The following is a 22,312-nucleotide window of genomic DNA, read 5'->3' as shown; positions in this document are numbered from 1 at the left end:
CCAGTAAATAAGCCTTTGATTTCTTAGTAACTGAAAGTATAATAATTTATTTCAACAAATTGAAACAGAACTCATGGCTGTTAGTTCTGCTTCAGCGTGAAAGAAACTCTTAAAACAATGCTAAAATATCATATATCTATATACAGAAATCAGTTTACAAACGGGAATGCTGTTGTAACTCGCAATTGATTGCTTAAAATGGCTGCTTTAAGCAAACAATCGTAGTTTTTTTTGGACGGGGTAAATTAGTCTAGAACAAACCTTTGCATATGACAAAATCCCAACATGGCTGTTTGTGGGGATTTTGTAGTTCAACTCTGGCAGCTTTTGCTTCAGTTCCATGAGTTATCCTATAACGTGTTTAAAGCTTTTACATCATCGACTTGTGTATATACAGATTCTGTGCCCAATTTGAGCTGAGCCACGATCGTGTCGTTAATTCCATTGGCATATGCAAACATTCTCTCAGGCTGGATTTCTTGGTGGATTTAGTGACGAGTTCAATATGTTTTGCACTTTTGGACTTGGTATTATCTACACAGCATCGTATATATGAGTATGCTATAACTGGCATTAACCATACGAACTACAAGCTTATCTTAACTTAGAACATATGGTTTGAAGCTGTTGCTTTGTTGCATGTTGGTTTTCTTCTTTGGTGCCGAAACCTAAGTACGTTGTTTGCGAAATTTGCCGATCCTCCAGGACCTGCGCCAAATGTCGAACCAAAAACACAAACTCTCCTCCCATCCTGCAATTCTGCAATGCCACAATTACACATGTACGTGAACATCGGTTGTTGGTAAATTTCCAAATCTAAACGTAGTAAATTTGAAAACGGGCCACTGGTCGAGCTCAGACATCGACGGGTTCCTTGGCGGTTTCCGTATCGGTCAGTCGCACCACGGTGACCTCGGTGGTGACCCCGTTCAGCACCATTGCCATCGATTGCTGATCCCGCCAGGGTGTTGTTAAAATGGTGAACCGCTGACGCAGACTTCCAGGCGTGGAAATCAGTTTGAATATCGCCACGGCGGGAATCATCACAACCGAGGAACCAGCTATGCACCATCCCAGCGCGTTGGCCCAACTGGGATATATGTAGTCCGCATAGGTCAATGGCTCGTAGCCAATCAGGCCGTACACCGTGATGAAGAGCAGGAAAATCGGTGCCACAAAGCGCCAGCACACCTGCCAGTATTTTCCCGGTGGAAACCCGATCATGTCGCGTATGTCCTCGCTAAATCGATTGGTGCCGTAGATCCAGGACACCGCGATTGCCTCGAAGAACACGGCCACTAGAATCGAGTAGCCGGCTGCGTAACGATCGAGTAGATGGAAAAAGTAGAAGCCACCTTGGGTGCAACTGGCCAGGCCGACCACAAAGTAAAGTGAAAAGAGTCCAGCTACAAACAGCTCTCGGTTTCTTTTGATCTTGGGAAACTCGTCGCTCAAGGCCGTGATTATAGCCTCTGAACCACCAAACTGAAAGAATGATACATTTGAGTGTTATGTGTTCATATAAGTAGTAAATAATATCTACCGAACTATCCAAGCCCAAAGTGAGTAGCATCATGAAGAAAATGAGGGCCCAGAAAGTGCTGGCCGGCATGGTGGCAATGGCAGCTGGATAGACCACGAAGACCAGACCAGGTCCTTCGGTGGCAACATCTTCAATTCTTACACCCAGAGTGTGGGCCATGTAGCCCAGCACGGAGAATATCACAAAACCGGCTATAAAGCTGGTAGCCGAGTTGATGAAACTGGTTAACAAAGCGTCCCTGTAATAAAGGATAAGCATTTGAGTAAGTTCGTATAGAAGTATAAGAATTACAACCTACTTGTATACATTGTTGTGGTATTTATTATAGGAAGCATAGGCCAGCAGCACTCCAAATCCGGGACCCAATGAGAAAAACACCTGGGTGGCGGCATCCACCCACACCTCAGCTTTGTAGATGGCACTGAAGTTGGGCGTAAGATAATACTGAATGCCCAGAAAAGATCCGGGCAGTGTGAGGCCCCTGATCAGCAGAATCAGTAGCACTGCATAGGGAAAGAGGGCAGTGAACCACACCACCTTGCCCGAAGTGCTGATGCCCTTCCACAGGGAGAAGTAGCAGATCAAGTAGACAATCAGAAGGCACAGCGCCATGTCCCATTTAATGGCGCCCAAGTCGTGGATTCCCTCGCTGCGGTTCAGCTCCAAAATGTAGCGGCTATAGTTGAAATTAAAAGTAACTACTAGTTTTTAAGCTTAAGGTACAGCAAACTCACTTGAAATATTCTGAGGCTGCGGACTGAAAACCCTCCACATGGCCAACCGCTGTCGTGTCCAAGCTTGAACCATTCATATAGGTCTCATTGTAGAGCAGGCTCTGATTTCCCATGACATAGAAGTCACTGTAGTTACCAATCACCGGCACACGAGATGCATTTTGGCTCTCGAACTAATTGGAAGTTAAGAGTTTTTGAGAACAAAGCTTTAATCATTGGTTAAGTCTTTAGTTACCGGTCTGCAGTTTGGCGTGTTCCAAATATTATTACACGACGTCCAAGGCAGCGAGCTGGTGAAGGATGCAAAAAAGAAGCGCAACGACCAGGCAATAATCACATTGTAGTAGAAGTCCACATAGAAGGCAATCAGCACCACGGCATATCCAATTCCTGCAAGTTAAAGTGCTTATCTATGAAATTCTGGGTATAGTTTGGTTTAGTAAGTTACCTTTGAAGAGGGGCACCAAGCGACCCCAGCAGGTTATGGCTCCCTTACGATTGTGCTGACCCAGGGCCAATTCCATATAGAAGAGCGGAATGCCACCGACCACCAGCATAATGCCGTAGGGCACAAGAAAGGCGCCTAAAATGGCAGAGTTTAAATATTTTGCATTTAAAACAAAGGAACTCTATTTTAAAGAACTATAATGGAGGATTTTAATTCACCATCTAACATATTTTACTTCCGCCTTCGAAAAGCTTCTCCAACCTTCACCAACTTATGTTTTAGCTGTGGAAACAATCAATATACTTTCTATGATAATGATTGCATAACCGCCACATATTGAGACTGACCCGTGTCACAATCTCTGCATTGTTCGCTCTGCGCCCGTCGACAAACATAATTACACACACATTTCCTACATAGACACCCGACCTTTATGTATGTTCGATGGCACACAAAATCAAATTGTTTTACAAGTGCCACTCTAAGGACATTTTAAAAACATTAACAGCAGCAGCAAACTGGCAATGGAAAGGCGGAAAAGCGGGGAAAGCCCGACACGGGCTGTCTCCTGCAGTCATCTCCGTCACCTCCGGAAAAGCCGGGCCAAAGTTACACCCCCTTTTGGGACCAGACAATTGGTAGAGTGCCATCGATACTTTGTCGAGTGGCAGGGGATGATGTTCTATGATTTGATTATGTCTATTAGCAGGCAAAGTGGCCGACAAAGTCGTCTAGGGCCAAAACCTACATATACCCACTGTATGCAAGGGCTTTCGCTCGCTGGGTCGGTGGATCCTATGTATATGCAAAGTATACGAGAGCATCTACAAAGGGTCTGCCAGCAACGGTGCTTCCTTCTGGCGTGTCAATTATGTCGGAAATTTAAAACAAAACCGTCTAAAATAAAGTCGGGCCATCCATGACGCCCGTCACTGTTGTTGAAGCCATAATTTCCGTTGCTTCAAGTGCATTTCCCCCATTTTCCAGCGCCAACAGCTCGTCGGTGACAGTGTGGAAATATGTGCCTCTAATTCAATTCCCATCCCGTAATTCGGTCAAAACTTGTCCAACATGAGACGGCCAAGTGCTGACTAGCAACTGGATATTCCATTGAATTGAATTAAAAGATATGCCCACTTAAATGTTTGTAGATAACTTTTTAAATGTATTTTTGTATGACTATTCTGGATGGAACTAGAGATTAATGTTCCTTCCTCAGTTTTAATCAAATAACAAAGAAATGTGCCTATTATTTACAAAATATCCTTTGGCATGATTGTGCTGCAGTTACCCAGGAAGAGGAATCTAAACTTCTTGTAAAAGTTGAATGCATAGTTAACTTAAGCACAATCACGCGGTGCGTATGCGCGATCTAAGCCTGAAAAGAGAGGCAGCTCCTTGGGTTTTAGCCCTAATCCAGGACAATGTGGATGGCACAGCCTGTTGCTGCCACCAAAGCTACCACTTCCGAGTTGCAGGCGGCAGGCAGCAGGAAAATGGGAAACAGAATAAATAATACCGACTAAGCTGTGGTAATAATCGCAACCTGAGCGAGTTGCTGCCCCTGGCAACGGACATAAAGTGGAACTTAAGCTGCAGATGGAGCTGGGAACCACTGATTGAACGCAATGAAGCGTATAAATATAACAATTTATTATTATGATTTTAAAGCAGCAGCCAGCAAGCGAGCGGTAGCAGGAGGAAAAAAACTCATAAAATAGTAATAACTATATCGAAGGCCCTGTGAGCCACATCCATTCACGACGCATCAGCGGGAAAGTGCCGCAATCACAGGGAAAATGGTGAGGAGGAGAAGGCAGAGGAGGAGGTGGAGATGGAGACATGTTTCGCACATGAATTTCCCACAATGCGTGGAAAGTGTGGAAATGGTGGAAAGTGCTCCAGCAACAAAAGCCTAGAGAACTCCACATAAGCAGGCTGACATATTGCCCAGAAATGTGGGGTGAAAAGGAGTGACAGAGGGTAAGCAGGCCAAATGCGATTATGACTGCCAGATTTAGTTGTCATACAGAAGCACTTAACTTTTGGAATTGTTTTGAATGATGGCGTTGGCGATGAGGATCAGGAAGCGAAGTAAGTGTTCGAGTGTGTGTCCTTTGCCGCTCTTTTGGCGGGGGAAAGCCCTGCAATTTGACAAAGGAACCATTCCCTGCCCCCCGCCCCTCTCAACGTCACCACCGACAGCACTTCGCACCACTTTGACAAAGTGTTAACAAGGCCGAAAGGGAAATTCAGGAAGCGGAAAGCGGAATGCGGATGGCGACGGGTTCCGTGGCGAGCCCAATGATGTGTAAAGCCATATAAATTATTTTCACTCAGCCAGAGCGATTGACGAAATGTCTTTATCCCCTAATTGGCCAGTTCACACGGAGAAAAATCACCAGCATTGGCCTACTGTGCTTCCGAAGTTGAAAGTATCTTAACTAGAAGTAGATAGTATCGCTTTAGATAAAAGTAAAGTCATTTAATGGGTATGATATGACTTGAAGATTATCATAAAAAAAAACCTAGAAATATAAACCTATACTTTTAGACACCTTTATTATTTGTGTAATAAAATCATATAGGATCTCAAAGAACAAACTTACCACCGCCATTTTTGTAGCACAAATAGGGAAATCTCCAGACGTTTGCTAAATCGACGGCGAATCCAATAACCGATAATAAAAAATCCACTTTGCCGCTCCATGTTTCGCGCTCGTCGCTAATGCTATTGTTATCGTTATCGTGTGGCGTGGGCGTCTTTGATTTGGATATATGTCCGGTTGGTGACATCTGCGACTATATAACCCGTCGTGTCCTTGACCCAAAATGTGGAGATCCCGCCGCCGCACTTCGAAATCTGTGAAAATCGTAGCACTTCAATGGGTCAGCTCAGAGCTCACATATGCTAGAAATATGAACCATATTCAATGATTTAAATCCCATTCCCATTGCCTGCAAATCCGAAACCCTTCACCAATCAATGGGCTTCAATGAGTGGGTGTCCAGGGCACTTGAAACCTGTTTGGCAACGACATGTGCTTACCCAGCCCTTGAAGAGCTCGTTGGCACATTACGCATACGACAGGTGGCATGTTCAAACACACTGGGCAGCAAACACTTGACCATCCACACCACAGAACATGCACATATATCCGCCTCTATATGCCCAAGTCTCGGGTATCTTTGCGTGTAATGAAACCACAAACACGTCAAACAATTAATCTGATCTACTTAATTCGTCCCCGCTGACTTTAATTGCCCTGAGTTGCGATCAATTAAGCGAAATGCAGATTGAGTGTTTAAAAGTGCTCGGAGCTGCGCTGGGTTTATTTATGACTTGAGTTTATCCAGCTTTTTATTTCAGACTGGAAAGCAATCATAGCTGACCAGATTACGGCATAACAGCATTATTAACTTATAATAATATTTTGGGCTTTTATTTCAATATGTTTAAATAAACTTCTTTAGAGGCGCGTTCGAAGCTTACACTCGTTCTTTATTGCGCATTTTGAAGCTATCAATTATGATTATTTTCATCATTATTTGCATTTAAAATGTTCCATTTTACAATCATTTTTTAATACCATGCATAACTTGATTCAGCTAATGAATATTTAATTTTCGATCTGTTTAAGACAGCTGCACTGGAAAACTTGGTTCCTAAAGATATTATGTTGTTTATTTGTTGCTCGCTTTGAGTTACTCAGTTATTCACCTCGTTCGATAATATTTTATATTATATTTAATTATTATATTTTTTTTATTATATTTATATTATATTTACCGAAAAACTGTTTTTTTTTTGCTTACTTACCTAACTAATACCAAGCTCAAATCATGTAGTTGCTCCAATCCATTGTAAAATAATCCTTGAGACTTTTGAAAAATATCCAGAAAACTTAGAAAAAATCGCCACACAACCAATGCCGAATGCCAAAACCGAATTTCACTTCACATACATGGGCTTAGATGTGTTTAAATTTTTTTGGAAACTTTTCAACTTGAGGGCCGTGTTGGAAATTTCAAAATCGGAGCTGTTGCGCCTTCGGTGACATGCGAGCGTTTGCAAATGGCTGCTGGCCAGCGGCTGCTTTTATAGCCCGCGACAAGTGGTTACCGTTACGTCGGCTGCATCTCTTATCACACACACACACCCGCATACAGTCGCACACACCCCAACACTCGGCAGCACACATACCAGCGCCACTTATGTGCGGAAAAGTTTTGTGTGTGTGTCAAGCGCAGCGGTGAAGTTGAACCTCTAGAGCTGAAATCCGAATTCTGAAAGCCAGAAGTCGCATGCGCCAAGGAAACGTCGACGGAACCGGAACGGAAGTGACCAATTAGAGTTGCCTTATATACACAGCGACAACGTGGCGTATACGCGATGTGCGTGTACTGGTGCAGCCTGCCTCTGTGTGCGAGAGCGTTCACTGTACGTGTGCGCTGTTAACTGGGGATGCTGCTGTTAACCTGAGAGACTTTTCTGCAGGGCCATGTTAACCCGTTGCTTACTTTCAATTGCTGGACACGGTTAGTTGTGAGCTTCTTTAATTCATATAAGGTAATTATATATTATACTTTCTATCTAAAAAGAAAAACAAACGTTCTAAATCCGTCTTGTTTGTATTAACTAGTGCATTAAATATACACTAAATAGACTATCTAAATTATTTAAAGAAATATAAGAAACTATGACTAGAAGTAAACATTCTTTGTTATAAAATGGGGTATATATAATCATGAACAAGTTTCCATGTCTCCTTTTGAGTAGAATACACATATTTTTTTGGGAATGACTTTCCCAAGGGCAACCAGAGGGTTAAGCACTGTTAGGACCGCTTCTGTTGGGCGTACTCTATTTTGGCGTTCTTCTTGTGCAATCCCCTTCGCTGGTTCACACTCTTTCCCAATATTCCCACATCTGACTCGCAAACATATTTCGGAAACTGTTCGAAAACGCTCGCGTGCATTGCTCAGAATATCTTTTTTTAAATCCCAACCGAGAGCAGTTGGCAACGAGCGGTCGTGTACTACGGATGCGTGAAAGACCAATTCGCGGATTTAGTCTAAAAGTGCAGCGGTATACATACATACATAGAAACTTTCATACATATGTATGTGGAAAGCCAGGGCACTTAAGGATTTCAGCGAAAGTGCTACGTGTGGCTACGTGTCGCTGGACAAATTCTTCGCGAATCTACGGTGGCGAGAAGAATTCGGACACTATCGCAGAGGTTTTTATATAAGAGGCAAGCGGGCATTATTTTTAATTTAGCTGTTGATATTATGCATAAAGTGAAGAGAGAAAACAAACATCAAAACAGAATAGAATCAGCGAAGCCGGGAGAGTGGCGAGAAGAATTCTACGGCCTGGTTCTAAAATCTTTTTTCCTCAAATTTCGCCCGTGTGTGTACGTGTCAAAATATTTATACGCGCACACGCTCCTCGGATTATTTGTTTGGTGAATTTCCACCAGCCAAAGTCCCTATACATATACATATTTATGCACATATGAACATATGTCCGTTTACCAGGAAGCGAGTATACAAATCCCAATTCAGACGATCAATTAATCTCTTAATTTACTTTAGCCGCGTGCAGGAACAGCAACAAAAGATACATAAATGCAGATACTAGCGCGTTTAAAATAAAGGAATCGCACAGATATAGAAATGTATTCCTTTGGTGTTTCTGTTGCTGTTGCTGTTTCTGCTGCTGTCGCTATAAATATTTACAACGCCCGTCTTGTATACAAAGTGTAAATATGTAGATACAATCTGGTAGATACATTCGCGTACATAAACTGTTTCAATTGTTTTATTGGCCTGCTCATGGACAAAGCTGCGCAGAATTGTGAATCAAAAGTGAATCAAGTGCTATGAACTGTCCAGTAAATAAAAACTGAGTGCAACCACATTTTCGAAGCCAAAAATCGCCCATGTAAACAGCCAAAATGTCTAAGAAACCACGTGGAAACATTCACAAGATACGAGAGTTTGAATTGGAGAAGGTGAGTGATCGAATATGAATCAATCCGTAATCGGATCGTAATGTAAATACAATACTAATTTATTTCTGCGCGACTTGTGAGCCAATATTTTTTTATGGTTTAATTTTATGGCGGCGGGTTGCCATAAACAAATATGCAGATGGAAAAAGGTATTAAGAGTTCGACTTGGCCCAGTCGCGTCTTGATCGGAATGATGGGCAATCTGCCAATTGTCTCTTCCCCGGGAAATCGTCTACAACACAACTGGGAAAATGCCATGTTAACGATTAGATTTCTGATCATTAAACACAAACAGCAATGGGCAGCGTCTCGATCTCGAATACAGTAATGTTTAATAGGTCTAGGTAACGCATACTATATGTACTATATACATATGCACATATGTACACACATGTACGCCCAGTGCATTTGCACATTTAATTGTTCAGATTTAGTTGAGGTGGGTCTTTAACGAGGCGTTGCACTTCACAAGAAGCTCTCTTTGATTTATCCGCATAGGAAGCAAATTATAAATGGGTCAATTAGTTCGTTAATAATGGAATTCCGTTTAGGAACACGTGTCGCAGTCTAAATCTATCAGAAAACAGCAAGTGCAGTAAATCTATTACATTTATAGACTTCGAGTTACAAGTTACTTCGAGTTAAAATTTTTTAAGGTTATAAATTCAAAACCCACATTCTTCTACAAAATATCTATTTTCTATTCAATTAAGAACATATTATGGTTCCAAGAAGTTTTTTTTACCCACATTGAATACATCTTTGCACTCATAGTTCCCCTCGCAATCGCAGCTGTTTTAATGTGCCATCTATATATAGATCCAGCTTGTGGACGAGTTTGATATCATACAGATCGTTGGCGAAGGATGGTTCGGGAAGATTTTACTGGTGGAGCATCGGGGATCGCAGACGGAGATGGTCCTCAAAGCTGTACCCAAACCATATGTGACCCTGCGCGACTTCTACCGGGAATTCCACTACGGACTTCACCTCGGCGTTCATCGACACATTGTGACCACCTACGATGTGGCCTTTGAGACGGCGGGCTTCTACGTTTTTACCCAGGAGTATGCTCCACTAGGTGGGTATCCTAATACTCCAATATAATATCTAATATCTAATATATTATATCTTATATCTGAAATTGCAGGGGATCTCACATCGAACGTGACCGATTCGGGTGTGGGCGAAGTTTACAGCAAGCGGGTGGCGAAACAGTTGGCCTCCGCCATTGACTATATGCATTCAAAGTGAGTTTTACTGTACCCCAATAAGTACTTCTAAAAAGTTGCTTTGGAGTTATAAGTAAATTCCAATAATCATATAACGCTAATAATTTTTCCCATTCCATAGAGACATAGTGCATCGGGACATAAAGTTAGACAACGTGCTTATCTATCGCTCGGACTTCCAGCGCATCAAGCTCTGCGACTTCGGCGAGTCCTTTCCCACAGGCTCCACTGTAGAGCGACGCAACGAGTGGCTGCCCTACAGTCCGCCAGAAGTATTAGAAATCAAGCCGGAGGGCAGTTACAAGTAATTACCATCATCTTTTCAACTTTAAATCCTTTGATGAGTTAACTATTACCATTTGCAGAGCCGATCCGAGCCACGATGTTTGGCAGTTTGGCATTGTGATCTTTGTGTGTCTAACTGGCTGCTTGCCCTGGCAGAAAGCTGCCTCCGATGATCCGCGCTATGTGCGCTACTTGGCCTGGCAGGGCGGACTCATGATGATGCCTCTGCGGCGAACCCCGCGACTCTTCAAGCTGCTCACCTCGAATGCGCAGCGCATGTTTAAGCGCTTCTTTGCCAGGATCTCCAATCGGCCGAAGAGCCTGGCCGACGTAACCAAGTTCCTAGACGACCGCTGGCTGGCCAAGACCGCCCAGAAGGAGATGGCCGAGTACGAGACCGACGAGCTGTGCCCCTCCATGTACTCCTTTCACAGCAGCCCGGATGAGAAGAACAAGCTGCTCTACACATTGGCCGACTGCGGAATCGAGACCAATGTGGACCGGCAGCAGAAGAAGAACCGCATCAAAGACTGGATAGAGTCGTCCATCATTACGGAGGAGGACGAGGTGAGAGTTGGCATACGAAATGGGGCTCTTATTGGGGAAAGGAGGGAACTAATGAATTCACAGACCAAAAATACATCTTATATTCAGAACTACAGAACTATATAGTCATTCATCGTCCTTATAATCAAGGTTTCTTCCAACCACATTTCAATTAAAGGTCCCATCAAGTATCTTCAAACCTTTTTCTCTTTAGGTGGCTAATCCTACTTATAGAAATGTCTCATAACCAACCATTTTGAATCCTCATCATCATTTTCTTGGAAGCCTCCTTTGTATTTTATAGACAATTGATCTTGAAGTCTTGACATAAATACCTTCATTTTAATTCGGTGGCAAAACGCCAAGTAAAATTTAATTGTCTTAGAAACAACTAAATTGTTCTCGGACTAACAAGAACTTTACTCACATAAATTCCCCACAGTAAACAGATCGCACCTCTAATACAAAATTTTATAGCATAAAGATTAGTTCAATGTTAATAGCTGGCAACTTCGTTGCAGGAGGAGAACGAGGAGACCAACTCGGCATCCCCATCCTCGTCGGTCTCGCGGGAGCCGCTGCCCGGGCACATATCCTCGCTGCGCAAGCCCACAAGTCCGGCGGAGAGCGCCAAGGAGATCAACAGCACCCTGAAGGACGCCACCCAGAAGCACTTCGATCCGCGCACCGGTGCACTGCAGCAGGGACCCAGCGAGATGGGTCAGGTGGCCATGGCGTATTCCAAGTCGGCCAGTCCCGCCTCCAACTACAGCACCACGACGTCCACACTGAACAACGCAGACAGCCTGCTGACGCTGGGCTCGCGGCAGGATTTGCTGGCCAGCAACCTAACCATGTACACGTCCATGGAGACGGAACTGAATCGTCTAGGTGAGGCTGATCCTCGACTGAACCAGCGCACCCAGAGCAACAATCCCCTGCTAACCACCTTCGATGTGAACACCAATCCCGCCGCCAAGAACTCGATTGGAGTGGGCACCCGCGGCTCCAGTCGCACCATCCTCAAATCCTCCATAGCCACCGCCGCTTTTCCCGCTTTGGGCGCTTTTAACCATGGCCAGAGCCACAGCCTGCAGCAACTCAACCAACACCTCCAAGCCAACACCACGGGCCTAACTCCCAGCAAGAGCTCCTTCTTTCGGCGATGACGAGCACCGCCGACTAATTGTCACTAATAGTCATCCTTGCCGCACTTTCAGAGCTTCGCGATGCCCGGCACTCGAGCTACGCTAATCTCCCATATGCTTCTCAAGTTAAAGACAGTGCCTACGGATCGCTCGATGTCAGCGAGATGGCGGCGGCCAGCAGGAGTCCCTCGCTGATGAAGGACACCGCCTACGATCGCACCACCAGCTCCAGCAGCCACAACATCGCCCGGCGCCAGCGCAGATAGCTCCTCCCCAGGGGGAAACGGCAGCCACTGATTTAAAAGTTCCAATAAATAGATAACGTACATTTCTTAAGTGGCGTGGAGTGGTCTCCTTTACTTTTGCAATAGCATTAGAGGGAAAACGCAACGCAGACGGGTGTTCTTATAAAAGTACGTTTCATTTATTCACGCATCATCTCAACAGCCCAGAAGATGAGCAACGCTCACTTCAGAGGAATGAAACGGGAGCTGTGGGTGGCACCGATACCGGGACGACCGTGCTTGACGGGCTTGTAGGTCAGAGCGAACTCGCCCAGGTAGTGACCGATCATCTCGGGCTTGACCTCCACCTGTGGATGGGGAGAATGCAGTTAGTTGTGTGGATCTAGATGTGGACAGTGGGAGGAGAACCATGTTTCACACATTTTCTATCGAGTTTGTCAATCACTAATCTACAATTCCTAGTCTTTGAAATCCACTTTACGTGAACTAAATCTCTGGGAGCAACCAGAATAATTTTGATATTTATAGCATGTGGATGAAGTGAATTGTTTGGAATGTAGTTTCTTACTACTCTTACACAGTATCTCAGTAGATTTTAAGCAGAAGGCTTTTAAAGACGACATCCCTCCAGAAAGCTCATTAAGTAGCTCCTTTGAATGGCGTTTTCAACTTTCAAATGAAATGTTCTTGACTCTACAGAATATTGGCTTTCATAAAGGCGTTCGTTGATAAAGAAGGCATCTAGCCAAGATACATGCGGATTAACTTGGCGGGAACAGCGATCTATGTCGACTTCGCCGATTAGGGATTGACACACCATATAGTGTTCCAGAAACAGGTCCTCCTCCATTTGGTGCTTACCTGTCCGAAGTCCTTGCCGTTGTAGACGCCAATGATGGAGCCGGTCATCTCGGGGACGATGATCATGTTCCTCAGGTGGGTCTTCACGATCTCGGGCTTCTCATTTGGGGGAGCCTCCTTCTTGGCCTTGCGCAGCTTCTTGATCAGAGCCATTGGCTTGCGCTTCAGGCCGCGGGAGAAACGCCTGCGGGCACGGCTGTGCATCAGCTCCACCAGCTGGTTGCTAATTTGGGCGGAAAAATCACGTTTAATGGAAGCTGCACCGGGTGATGTGGGGCTGCACAACTCACTTGGGCATGTCCAGAAGCTGGTCCAAGTCGACACCACGGTAGGTGAACTTCTTGAAGGTACGCTTCTTCTTCAGATTTTCATCGACTTGCTGAATAGAACGAAAAAAACACCGACATTAGTTTCCATTTATGCGGAAAATCTCGCTGGAAAACTCCGGAATAACATCAGCAGCCGTGCGGCAAAGTCTTCTAGTTGTGTTTCGTATAGCATTTTGTTCGATTCCCGCACGGATGCCGAGTTTTTCATTGGATTTTGGATAGATATTTACATCGGCCATCTTTTTTGGTTGCGCACAAAAACGGAAAGAGATCTAGGGCAGTGTGACCGCGCAAACGTACGCAAAAAATACCGGCTGCACAAACAAAATATACCTTAATATAATTTACATACCGACTAAATACTTTACAAACTGGTTATACATTTTCCAAAGTATTTGTTTGTTTTATTAAATAAAATTTATGTTAATAAAAACTCCAATTAAATTATTTGGTGATAATTTAATAAAACACCATTTAATGCAGAAAATTTTTTAGTCTTCTAAAATGTCTTTAAGATCTTATATATTTTAAAGACTATCTTTGGTTGAGAATATATTAATTGCTGATACTCGTTTATTTCGCAAACTATTCCATGTGTTAGAAACGGTCTGCCTAATATTAAGTTAGGGTGGATCAAAAATAAATGTGTTTAATATTATCGATGTTTTCAACCATTCGGCTTGAGAACCAATAAGGTGGCATCACTCTCAAGGGTGTGTGAATTTGCTAACGAAAAAGTTTTAAAATATTCTTTAGGTTTCAAATAACAAAGTAATAATAATAATAACAAATAATTTGAAAGTTACTTAAAGTTTCTGACACTTTTAAATAATTCTTTTATAACCCTTTACAAATTTGATTTATAGAAAGGCATATAAAATGCCATTCTTGAACACTTAATATCTAAATATTTTGATTTACAAAATATTATTTTACTTCCAATCAAAATTAACAATAAAACGCTGTGGAAAGTCGACGAGTAGACACAACAATTATCTATCACCTAAATTTATTTTTTAGGATAAACTTGAGTTGTACAAAAGTTGTATTTACTCCACTAACAAAAAATGGCAAAATGGTCTGGACTATTAAGTCTTATAAGTACTTTTCCGCTTATCAGTTAGTTCAACTTTATATTTGGAGCTCAGTTTCGAATTAGACGTCGGCTGCAATGCAAGTGGTTTTCGGGATCCTGCTGATCTTGGCGGCCCCACGCAGAGTTTTATCCGAATTCTGCGACAATGGAACGGGAAAGTGCAAGGATCTCAGTGCCACGGACTGTCCGGCGATATTCTTCAATCTGCCGCTAATCGGAAGATTTGTGAAGTATTGCGACGAGTTCAACGACATTGTGTGCTGTCCCCTGCCACTCCACCTGCAAGCTCAATCGCAGCAGTTCTCCGCAAATATTGGCCTCAGGAGATTCGAGAAAGGTTAGTTTCGAGCTGCACTGCAAACAAATCATGGAACTGTTGAATATAAAACTTGTGCACCCCAACAGAATGCCGGCGCTACAACGAGATAAGAGCTTCCTGCCACTCCACCCCTCTTATTGTGGGCGGCGCCAAGGCCGCTGGCCGGGAATTCCCCTTCATGGCGCTGCTGGGTCAGCGTGGGAAGAACTCATCCCACATCGACTGGGACTGCGGCGCCACCATCATCCATCCCAGGTTCGTGCTGACCGCCGCCCACTGCCTGGAAACCAGCGAGTAAGTGGAATTCCATATCAACTAAAAATAACAGTGTAATCAAGTCGCATGCCAAACAAAACTAGAAACTTTAAGCTTTACTCAAATAAATAAATAAACCTCTTGCTTAGTTTCAACCCATTCCTTCTTTGAAACGTTCCATTCAACGTTTTCTTTATCCCTATAATTTATGAAAATTTATCTAGTATATGAATCTTTTCTATCTTGATAATTTATAAAATATATATCTAATTTTTGAAAAACGTTCTAAGCTATTGTATATTGCAACTTTTGTCTGATGTCTAAAAAAACTATCTATACTTACATATGTTTTATAATTTTTAAAAACTCTCTAAGATACAATTTCCATTTTTAAGTTAACAGCTTTAATTAATTTAAAGCACTATCTTTTTAATTGATTTTTTTTTTAATTGTAACTATTAGTTACTAGACATATATTTTAAATTTATTTAGAGCTGCCTTTTATTTCTCGCTTGCAAATTTAGTTCAGAAAAACAAAAAATCAGCATAAGTTCGCATCTGATTAGCCAATCTATTCGTCACTGCTAATGTGTTTGCGACATAAATTAATTTGTACAATGGTATTGTCTAAATATATTATCACAACATAAAAAACATCATGTTTTAAACATAATGTTTCCCAAAATCTTTCCTACGTGGAAATCGGAAGGCGAAATAATCCAGTTTTGACACTTGATCAATCAAATGCATATCAAAACATCAAACTTTCAACTTTTAGTTTTGAACCAAATAAGTGATTTAATAAAACCTTTTGTTGGTTAACTTTAGGACCAAGGAGCAGCGTCTGGATCCCAACTACGATTGCCCCAAGTACGTGGTCAGATTGGGCGAACTGGACTACAAAAGCACCACGGACGACGCCCAGCCGCAGGACTTCCGGGTGGTCAACTACGTGGTGCATCCGGCGTACGGCGAGGACGACGATACGGGCAGTCGAAGGAACGACATCGCCGTGGTGGAGCTGGACAAGGAGGCGACCTTCAGCGAGTACGTGGCACCTGCCTGCCTGCCCCTCGACGGCGGCAATGAGCAACTGCAGCTGACAGCCGCCGGCTGGGGAGCCACCTCGGAGGGAGGACGCGCCTCGTCGCATCTGCTCAAGGTGAGCTTGGAGGGATTCGCTGTGACGCAGTGCAGCCAGCGGCTGGAGCACAAGATCGATGTGCGCACCCAGCTGTGCGCGGGATCGCGGAACTCCAGTGCGGATACTTGTTATGGCGACTCCGGTGGCCCAGTCTTTGTGCAGCACCCCATCTACTCCTGCCTGAAGCAGGTCGTGGGCATCACCTCGTACGGACTGGTCTGCGGTGTCCAGGGTCTGCCCAGTGTGTACACCAAGGTCCATCTGTACACCGACTGGATCGAGAATATCGTGTGGGGCGAGTAGACGCCTCCAAGTACAAATATTTGCGCAACTCATTCGCGGCTTCAACAGCGAGGTGCCAACTTCTGTTTGCACTGTTGGTTAATGAAGATTTGAAATAAATTAAGATTTTATATAGATGAAGATATTTCATGAATATATGTACATTCTTGCCATTTGATTACTTAGTTCAATCGAGATATGCAGTGATTGGTGGCAAGTGAACGTGTGCATCTTTGGATCATAAATATTTATAGTGAGTATAGTTTATGCCATGTGGCAGCTCACAAGTCACTTCCGTGTTTTACTCAACAAAATGCTTTTGCTTAAACTTTAAAGTGCATAATTGCAGAACTGTAATTACCAAAACAATAAAACCTTTGATTCTAGCTATCTATCTATATATCTTTCTATCTTTCAATCTATATATCTATCTATCAATATATTCTATATATATATCTCTCCATCTGTCTATCTATCTATCTATCTATCTATCTATCTATCTATCTATCTATCTATCTATCTATCTATCTATCTATCTATCTATCTATCTATCTATCTATCTATCTATCTATCTATCTATCTATCTATCTATCTATCTATCTATCTATCTATCTATCTATCTATCTATCTATCTATCTATCTATCTATCTATCTATCTATCTATCTATTTATCTATCTATCTATCCATCTATCTATCTATATATTCTATCTATCTATCTCTGTATATATCTATCTATTTTTCTATTAATCTATATATCTTTCTATCTATCATCTCTATCTATCTATTTCATCATTATTGGACAGAGCTCTAAATGTACCGCCTGAATTCAATTTATAATTTATTTTATAACTGCCTTCAAATACTTTTCTTTCCTTAGTTACAATGCTCCAGACATTTGACAACTTCTTTATCAAGAAGCATTAAACAGAACTGTTGACGCACGAAAGCGAAAGTCTGAAGTATTTCTAAGGACCTTATTAAGAACCTTATGACATCACAAGTGCCAATTTCATATGCTAAATGAATTCAGAAAGTAAAACCTGAATGGGCAGCGTGATTAAAAGCCAGCAAAGATCCGGTTAATAGCCTTTCAAGTGCAATGGATCCAAAACTAGATCCCCAGCCGGTCACATGAGTTCACTTTAGTCATTCGATGATTCTGATAACAAACTGAATATAAATATATCCCAGAAAGAAAGAAATGAACCAAACTGAATAAATATATCCCAGAAAGAAAGAAGGAACCACTGGCATTTTATATCCGATTTGTTAGCTTTAATCAAACGTCGCGATAACAGGTGGCATAACAAACATCTGTCCTTAATCTACGAGGATGTGGGTGGAGTGTCGTGGGTGGTGGTGGTGGTGGTGGTGCGAATGGGTGGGTATATATATTATATAATATTATTTAGATGAGTGCTCTCTCTCTTCTCGTGCTGCAGTGCATTTGACTTAGGGCTAGGACGCATCGAAAGTGGCTAAGTGGCTAAGTGCTAGAGGACCCTGTAGAAGGCCAACCCCTAAATCCCGGGTTGGCTGGATGGACACTGGATTGGCTTTGACTGGATTGGAGATTACGAGACTACAGTCGCTGGAAACGGTTCAGATCGTGGCGTCTCTCGGCGTTCCTTTCCCTGATCTCCTGCCTGCGGATCTCCTGCTGCTTGTACACGAACAGCGGGCGGAAGACGATGGCCCGGCGAGGACGATCCAGGACACTCTTCTGAGCAGCTGCATCCCTGCGCTGGCGCACCGAGTACGGCCGGAAGAGGTTCGACTTGGCGGTGTCGTGGGCGTACAGGGTGCTCAGGAAGTCGAAGTAGGGCTTGGAGCGCAGACTGTCCGGCTGGGCCAGTGGCGATGGACTGTAGTTGAACTGGTTGGGCGTCTCGATGTCCAGCAGGGCGTGTGGCACCTCCTGCTGCTGTGGAGCAGCCATCGTCGTGGTTGCCAGGATGACCAGTGAGGCTAGTGATGCGAACTGCAAAGGAACAAGGAAGAACAGGGGCAGCAGTTTAGTCAGAGGTGTGAATGGTGTGAATAGTGTGAATAGCTGGTGGAGGCCAGTGGCTGAGCCAAGCGGTGCCAGAGAACCAGAACCTGTCTGCTCTTAGCTGACAGCTTATGCTGTGAATTAGCATACAATAATTAATTTAAATTAACCAACTGGCGGAGGAGAAGGGGATGGCATCGGATTGGATCGCATCCATGATATAACCGCAATCAAAACTAATTTATAGTCGCACGTAAAATATTCATGAGCACGAATGTGTCTCGAATTTGTTGGGCGTCATCGAGCATGAGCAGATGATCCAAGAATCTGGGAAGCCGAGAATCCAGCTGATCTCTAGGCGCCATCCAACCAACCGGATGCACTTTATTGGCCAATCCCATCTATGCTGGCCAATAAACTGGGTTGGGTTTTCATAACTATTCCTGGAAACGCATCTCAATCAGCTGAATCGGATTGGCTAAGTAAGTGTGCTACGATTTCGGTGGTTTTTTGAATTATGTAAAACCTTAACCGCAGTCAAAACAAATTAATTACACTCATCAGTGGGCAGAAGGAGAAGATTCAGATGAAGGTGGAGATGGAGATCGAGATTGAGACTGCGACTGTAACCGGTTGCGTTTCATGTGGTTCAGGGTTAAGAGCTCGACTTTGTAAACGGTATCAAGGCTTCCAGCAGGATGGATGATGATCTGCGGATGATCAAGATCCCAAGATCAAGTGCAAAGCCATCAGCCAACTCTGTTTTACGACACTTCCTCATCAAGATGATCACAAGATCGAATCGTATCGAAATGGAATTGAAAATGGAAATAGAAACAGAAACCGAAACAGATATAGATATTGATATAGAGGTATAGAGGTAGAAATAGAATAACTTGATTCGATAATGCGTTCGACCTTGTGCGGCGGCGAAAAAATCAGAGTAATTTGTGAATTTTTTGGTTGGAAATGTTAATGTTAAACGGCGAAACACGTTTCTTTGTTGGCCTGTGTGTTTGGCTCACAAAACTGATTGAAATCGCTGCCAAACGCGATAAAACAATACTCACTTTCCAAGTGTACGCAAACATCTTTGATGGGTATGCGGTAGTCGGTATGCGGTTGCGTTTAATTGCCTAAATTAGTGGAGTATCCTGTTTGGCGACTGCTTTCACTTGTCACTAGTTTCGATTCGGATTGCAAATTGCAGATAAATTACAGCACTCGCGGAAAGTCGAAACCGTTCTGATCGATCGATCGTCAGTTAGTTAGCTTGTTATCAGTGATCGCTTAACACCTTGTTGGCCCCCGGGGCTGTGGATGTGCTCTTGTGGCTCTTGATTCTCGATGCTGTCGCCGCTGAGCTGGCGCTTCAACTGTTCAGAATTTTTGTCACAATTCACTTTTATACGGCCCCCGATCGACGCCTTCGCCAGCCGAACAGGTTTCGAGCCGGGTTTCGCTAAATATTGCCGATATCGCGGCGTGCGTAGCCCCCTACTGCCGCCAAAAACAAAAAAAAGTTCGGGGGTCCAGTTCCAGTGTTTTGTGGCCAAGTTGCCAAATTGCTGGCACTGGCACTGGCTGCATTTCCAGCTGGTCGCGTAATTAACGCTTCTGCGGCTTCCCAGGGGTATCAATTCGAATCGAATGGAATCAATTTGATTGGAATCACATATGCGTCACATAAGCCGTGTTTATTTGCGCTTGGCATTAACCGATCCACAATATTCCACATTCAATATTCAATATATTCGATCTTCGCTCTTCGGCGGCAACTAATTAAACTTTTTCCATGACGCACTTACTAACCAAGACGACACTAATCCCCCGGAGATCGGATAAACAACGGATTGGTATCACAGGATGAGCAACTGGCGCCACAGACACGGAAGCCGCTGGGTAGTCGTAAAGTGGTTCGAGATCTATTATTATAGAGATCTATGGCTATAGAGATCTTTAGCTGTAGAGATCTCGAGATCCCTCACAGAGATCACAGAGATCGGAACCAATTTGGAGATCATTATGCGGCCAAGTTATGCAAATCGCTGGGCGGTGACGCATGTCTGTATGTTTGGATGTTTGCTTGTTTGGATGCTTGGATGCTTAAATGCTTGGATGATTTGGATGCTTGGAAAACTGTCAACCCAGCGGCAAACGACGAGGCACTTGAGCTTGGCTTTCATGCTTGAGGGGAGGGCGCAATCCCAAGGTCGAGAGTTCTTGTTTAATGCCAATGGTAATGAGACGCGCTCGACTGGATCGCATCTCCGGCTAAATACGCCTGGCCAAAAAGAAAACCCCCTTCTTGCCGCACGTGATCAGTGGATCAGATTTTGGAACTCCAATCTCGGAACTCAGATCTCAGAACTCACATCTCAGATCTCAGATTTCCGATCTCAGATCGATGGTGTTTGGGCTTGGACTGCTCGATGCGAAGAGCCAGTGACGTTGTTGGCCAAGTGGCATTAGTTTTCGATTTCAAGACTCGGATTTGGACTCGTCGCGGCCGTGTCAATGGCCAACCGGTTGCCTCGGCAGACTGCTGCTGGCTGATTTATTCAATTGGCTAACATTTAGCCAAATTGCCCGTCAACACCCCCGAAAAACGGGCTCAGCTCAGCTCAGTTTAGAACGCCGTTTCATTTGGGGCTCTTTGTTTGTTTGTTTGCAGCGTTCGATTTGGCATTTTCTTGCGTATTTTTAGCCAAAACGAAACCATTTTGCCCATAATATTTGTACAATAAATATCATTTAATTAGTTTTGCTCGCTCGCAGCCGGTTTGAAACGCAATAAGATTAATCGGCAGACGATAAGCGCCGTCGTCACAGGCCGCCAAAATGTCAGAGAGTGAAAAGCAAAATAAAAATGCTTATCAGCGACTTGCGTCTATTCGGTGATTGGTGATTGGTACTGGCGATCGCTGATCGCTGAATTTCGGATCCGACCGGATCCTAACGGTACACATAATCCCATTATTCGATTATTCCGGCAAGTTAATATACGTGCTATAAGTATAATGCCAATTAAGTAGCTTAACCGATGGCAGCTTCCTCGAGATTAAGTTGTTAAGTGGCTGAAAGCCAAGAAGATGATTATGATTCTCAGAAATCCAGCTAGCATTAATTATACATTCATGATCCATGTTTACTGGGAAATACAAATGAATCACTTAGACTCGAATCGGAAATGCAGGTGTTCTAATTGGCAGAGGTATGCTCCACGGCTGGGCGTTGACTTCCGCGGAGGAGTACGACTCACCGAGGTGCTAAGTGGCCAAGATGAGCTGCAGCAATTGAATCACCGACTGGCGCCTTAAAAGGTGAGAAAGGGGCACGTTCCGCCTGCTTGGGAAAGTGATGTTTCCATTTCCCACCAACCACATCCATCCTGTATATTCGCATTCACATTCGCATTCTCTGTTTGCCCTTTCACTTTGAGCCGCACTGGCGTACGTCATGCATAATTTAGGTGCTTGATACTAATACATAATTTAGGTGCTTGATACTAATACTGATGCTGATACTCATTGATACTCATACTGATATTAATAGTAATTAACACTTGGCTGACTTCGTCACCGTGCTCTAATTTGATTTAGTAACTAATTAATGGCGCTTTTTCCCCAAAAAACATGGAAATTTTCGCCAATCCAATGCTAACATCATTGATGAGCTTGTGCGTTTCACAATGTCTGTTTTCAAATTTACGCGGGTCACTGATCGAGCTTTATTCGAACTCGAAAGTCGCGACGCTGCCAGACAGTTGGAAATTGGAGGCAACGCTTCCACTTACAGCTGCTTGAGTAACTTTCGACATTCAACTAATGT

General features: G+C 43.5%; 5 protein-coding genes across 7 annotated transcripts; 2 read left to right on the top strand and 3 right to left on the bottom strand.

Moving 5' to 3' along the window:
- Positions 1-19: 19 nt before the first annotated feature.
- On the bottom strand, positions 20-6,806 carry LOC6531391 (sodium-dependent dopamine transporter). The gene is made up of 8 exons (XM_002092158.3): positions 6,546-6,806; positions 5,335-5,588; positions 2,726-2,860; positions 2,513-2,667; positions 2,278-2,450; positions 1,842-2,219; positions 1,544-1,781; positions 20-1,485 (listed from the first exon to the last, which is right to left on the bottom strand). Exons 2-8 carry the CDS (start codon positions 5,519-5,521, stop codon positions 856-858), a joined length of 1,896 nt encoding a protein of 631 aa, XP_002092194.1. The 5' UTR covers positions 5,522-5,588; positions 6,546-6,806; the 3' UTR covers positions 20-855.
- A 939-nt stretch (positions 6,807-7,745) lies between these two features.
- LOC6531390 (serine/threonine-protein kinase SBK1) lies at positions 7,746-12,292 on the top strand. 3 transcript variants are annotated; one of them, XM_039372052.2, is made up of 8 exons: positions 7,746-7,968; positions 8,493-8,745; positions 9,565-9,826; positions 9,896-9,995; positions 10,099-10,281; positions 10,343-10,829; positions 11,330-11,699; positions 12,083-12,292. In XM_039372052.2, the coding sequence occupies exons 2-8, from the start codon at positions 8,689-8,691 to the stop codon at positions 12,220-12,222; spliced, it is 1,599 nt and encodes a 532-aa protein (XP_039227986.1). In that variant the 5' UTR covers positions 7,746-7,968; positions 8,493-8,688; the 3' UTR covers positions 12,223-12,292. The 3 variants fall into 3 exon arrangements, with proteins under 3 accessions (XP_039227986.1, XP_039227984.1, XP_015051309.1); XM_039372050.2 differs by having other exon boundaries at positions 12,029-12,292; XM_015195823.2 differs by having other exon boundaries at positions 11,330-12,163.
- Positions 12,293-12,356: 64 nt separating this feature from the next.
- On the bottom strand, positions 12,357-13,725 carry LOC6531389 (40S ribosomal protein S15). The gene is made up of 4 exons (XM_002092156.4): positions 13,622-13,725; positions 13,353-13,441; positions 13,063-13,285; positions 12,357-12,548 (listed from the first exon to the last, which is right to left on the bottom strand). Exons 1-4 carry the CDS (start codon positions 13,628-13,630, stop codon positions 12,423-12,425), a joined length of 447 nt encoding a protein of 148 aa, XP_002092192.1. The 5' UTR covers positions 13,631-13,725; the 3' UTR covers positions 12,357-12,422.
- An 815-nt stretch (positions 13,726-14,540) lies between these two features.
- On the top strand, positions 14,541-16,649 carry LOC6531388 (serine protease snake). Its single transcript, XM_002092155.3, has 3 exons — positions 14,541-14,824; positions 14,893-15,100; positions 15,890-16,649. Exons 1-3 carry the CDS (start codon positions 14,563-14,565, stop codon positions 16,506-16,508), a joined length of 1,089 nt encoding a protein of 362 aa, XP_002092191.1. The 5' UTR covers positions 14,541-14,562; the 3' UTR covers positions 16,509-16,649.
- A 1,092-nt stretch (positions 16,650-17,741) lies between these two features.
- LOC6531387 lies at positions 17,742-19,870 on the bottom strand. Its single transcript, XM_002092154.3, has 2 exons — positions 19,552-19,870; positions 17,742-18,469 (listed from the first exon to the last, which is right to left on the bottom strand). Exons 1-2 carry the CDS (start codon positions 19,570-19,572, stop codon positions 18,071-18,073), a joined length of 420 nt encoding a protein of 139 aa, XP_002092190.1. The 5' UTR covers positions 19,573-19,870; the 3' UTR covers positions 17,742-18,070.
- Positions 19,871-22,312: the final 2,442 nt, after the last annotated feature.

Source organism: Drosophila yakuba, chromosome 2R (assembly GCF_016746365.2).
Source record: "Drosophila yakuba strain Tai18E2 chromosome 2R, Prin_Dyak_Tai18E2_2.1, whole genome shotgun sequence".
In the NCBI taxonomy this organism is placed as follows: Eukaryota; Metazoa; Arthropoda; class Insecta; order Diptera; family Drosophilidae; genus Drosophila; species Drosophila yakuba.
Note: the sequence above shows the minus strand (reverse complement) of the source record. Positions and strands in the feature narration are given on the sequence as shown.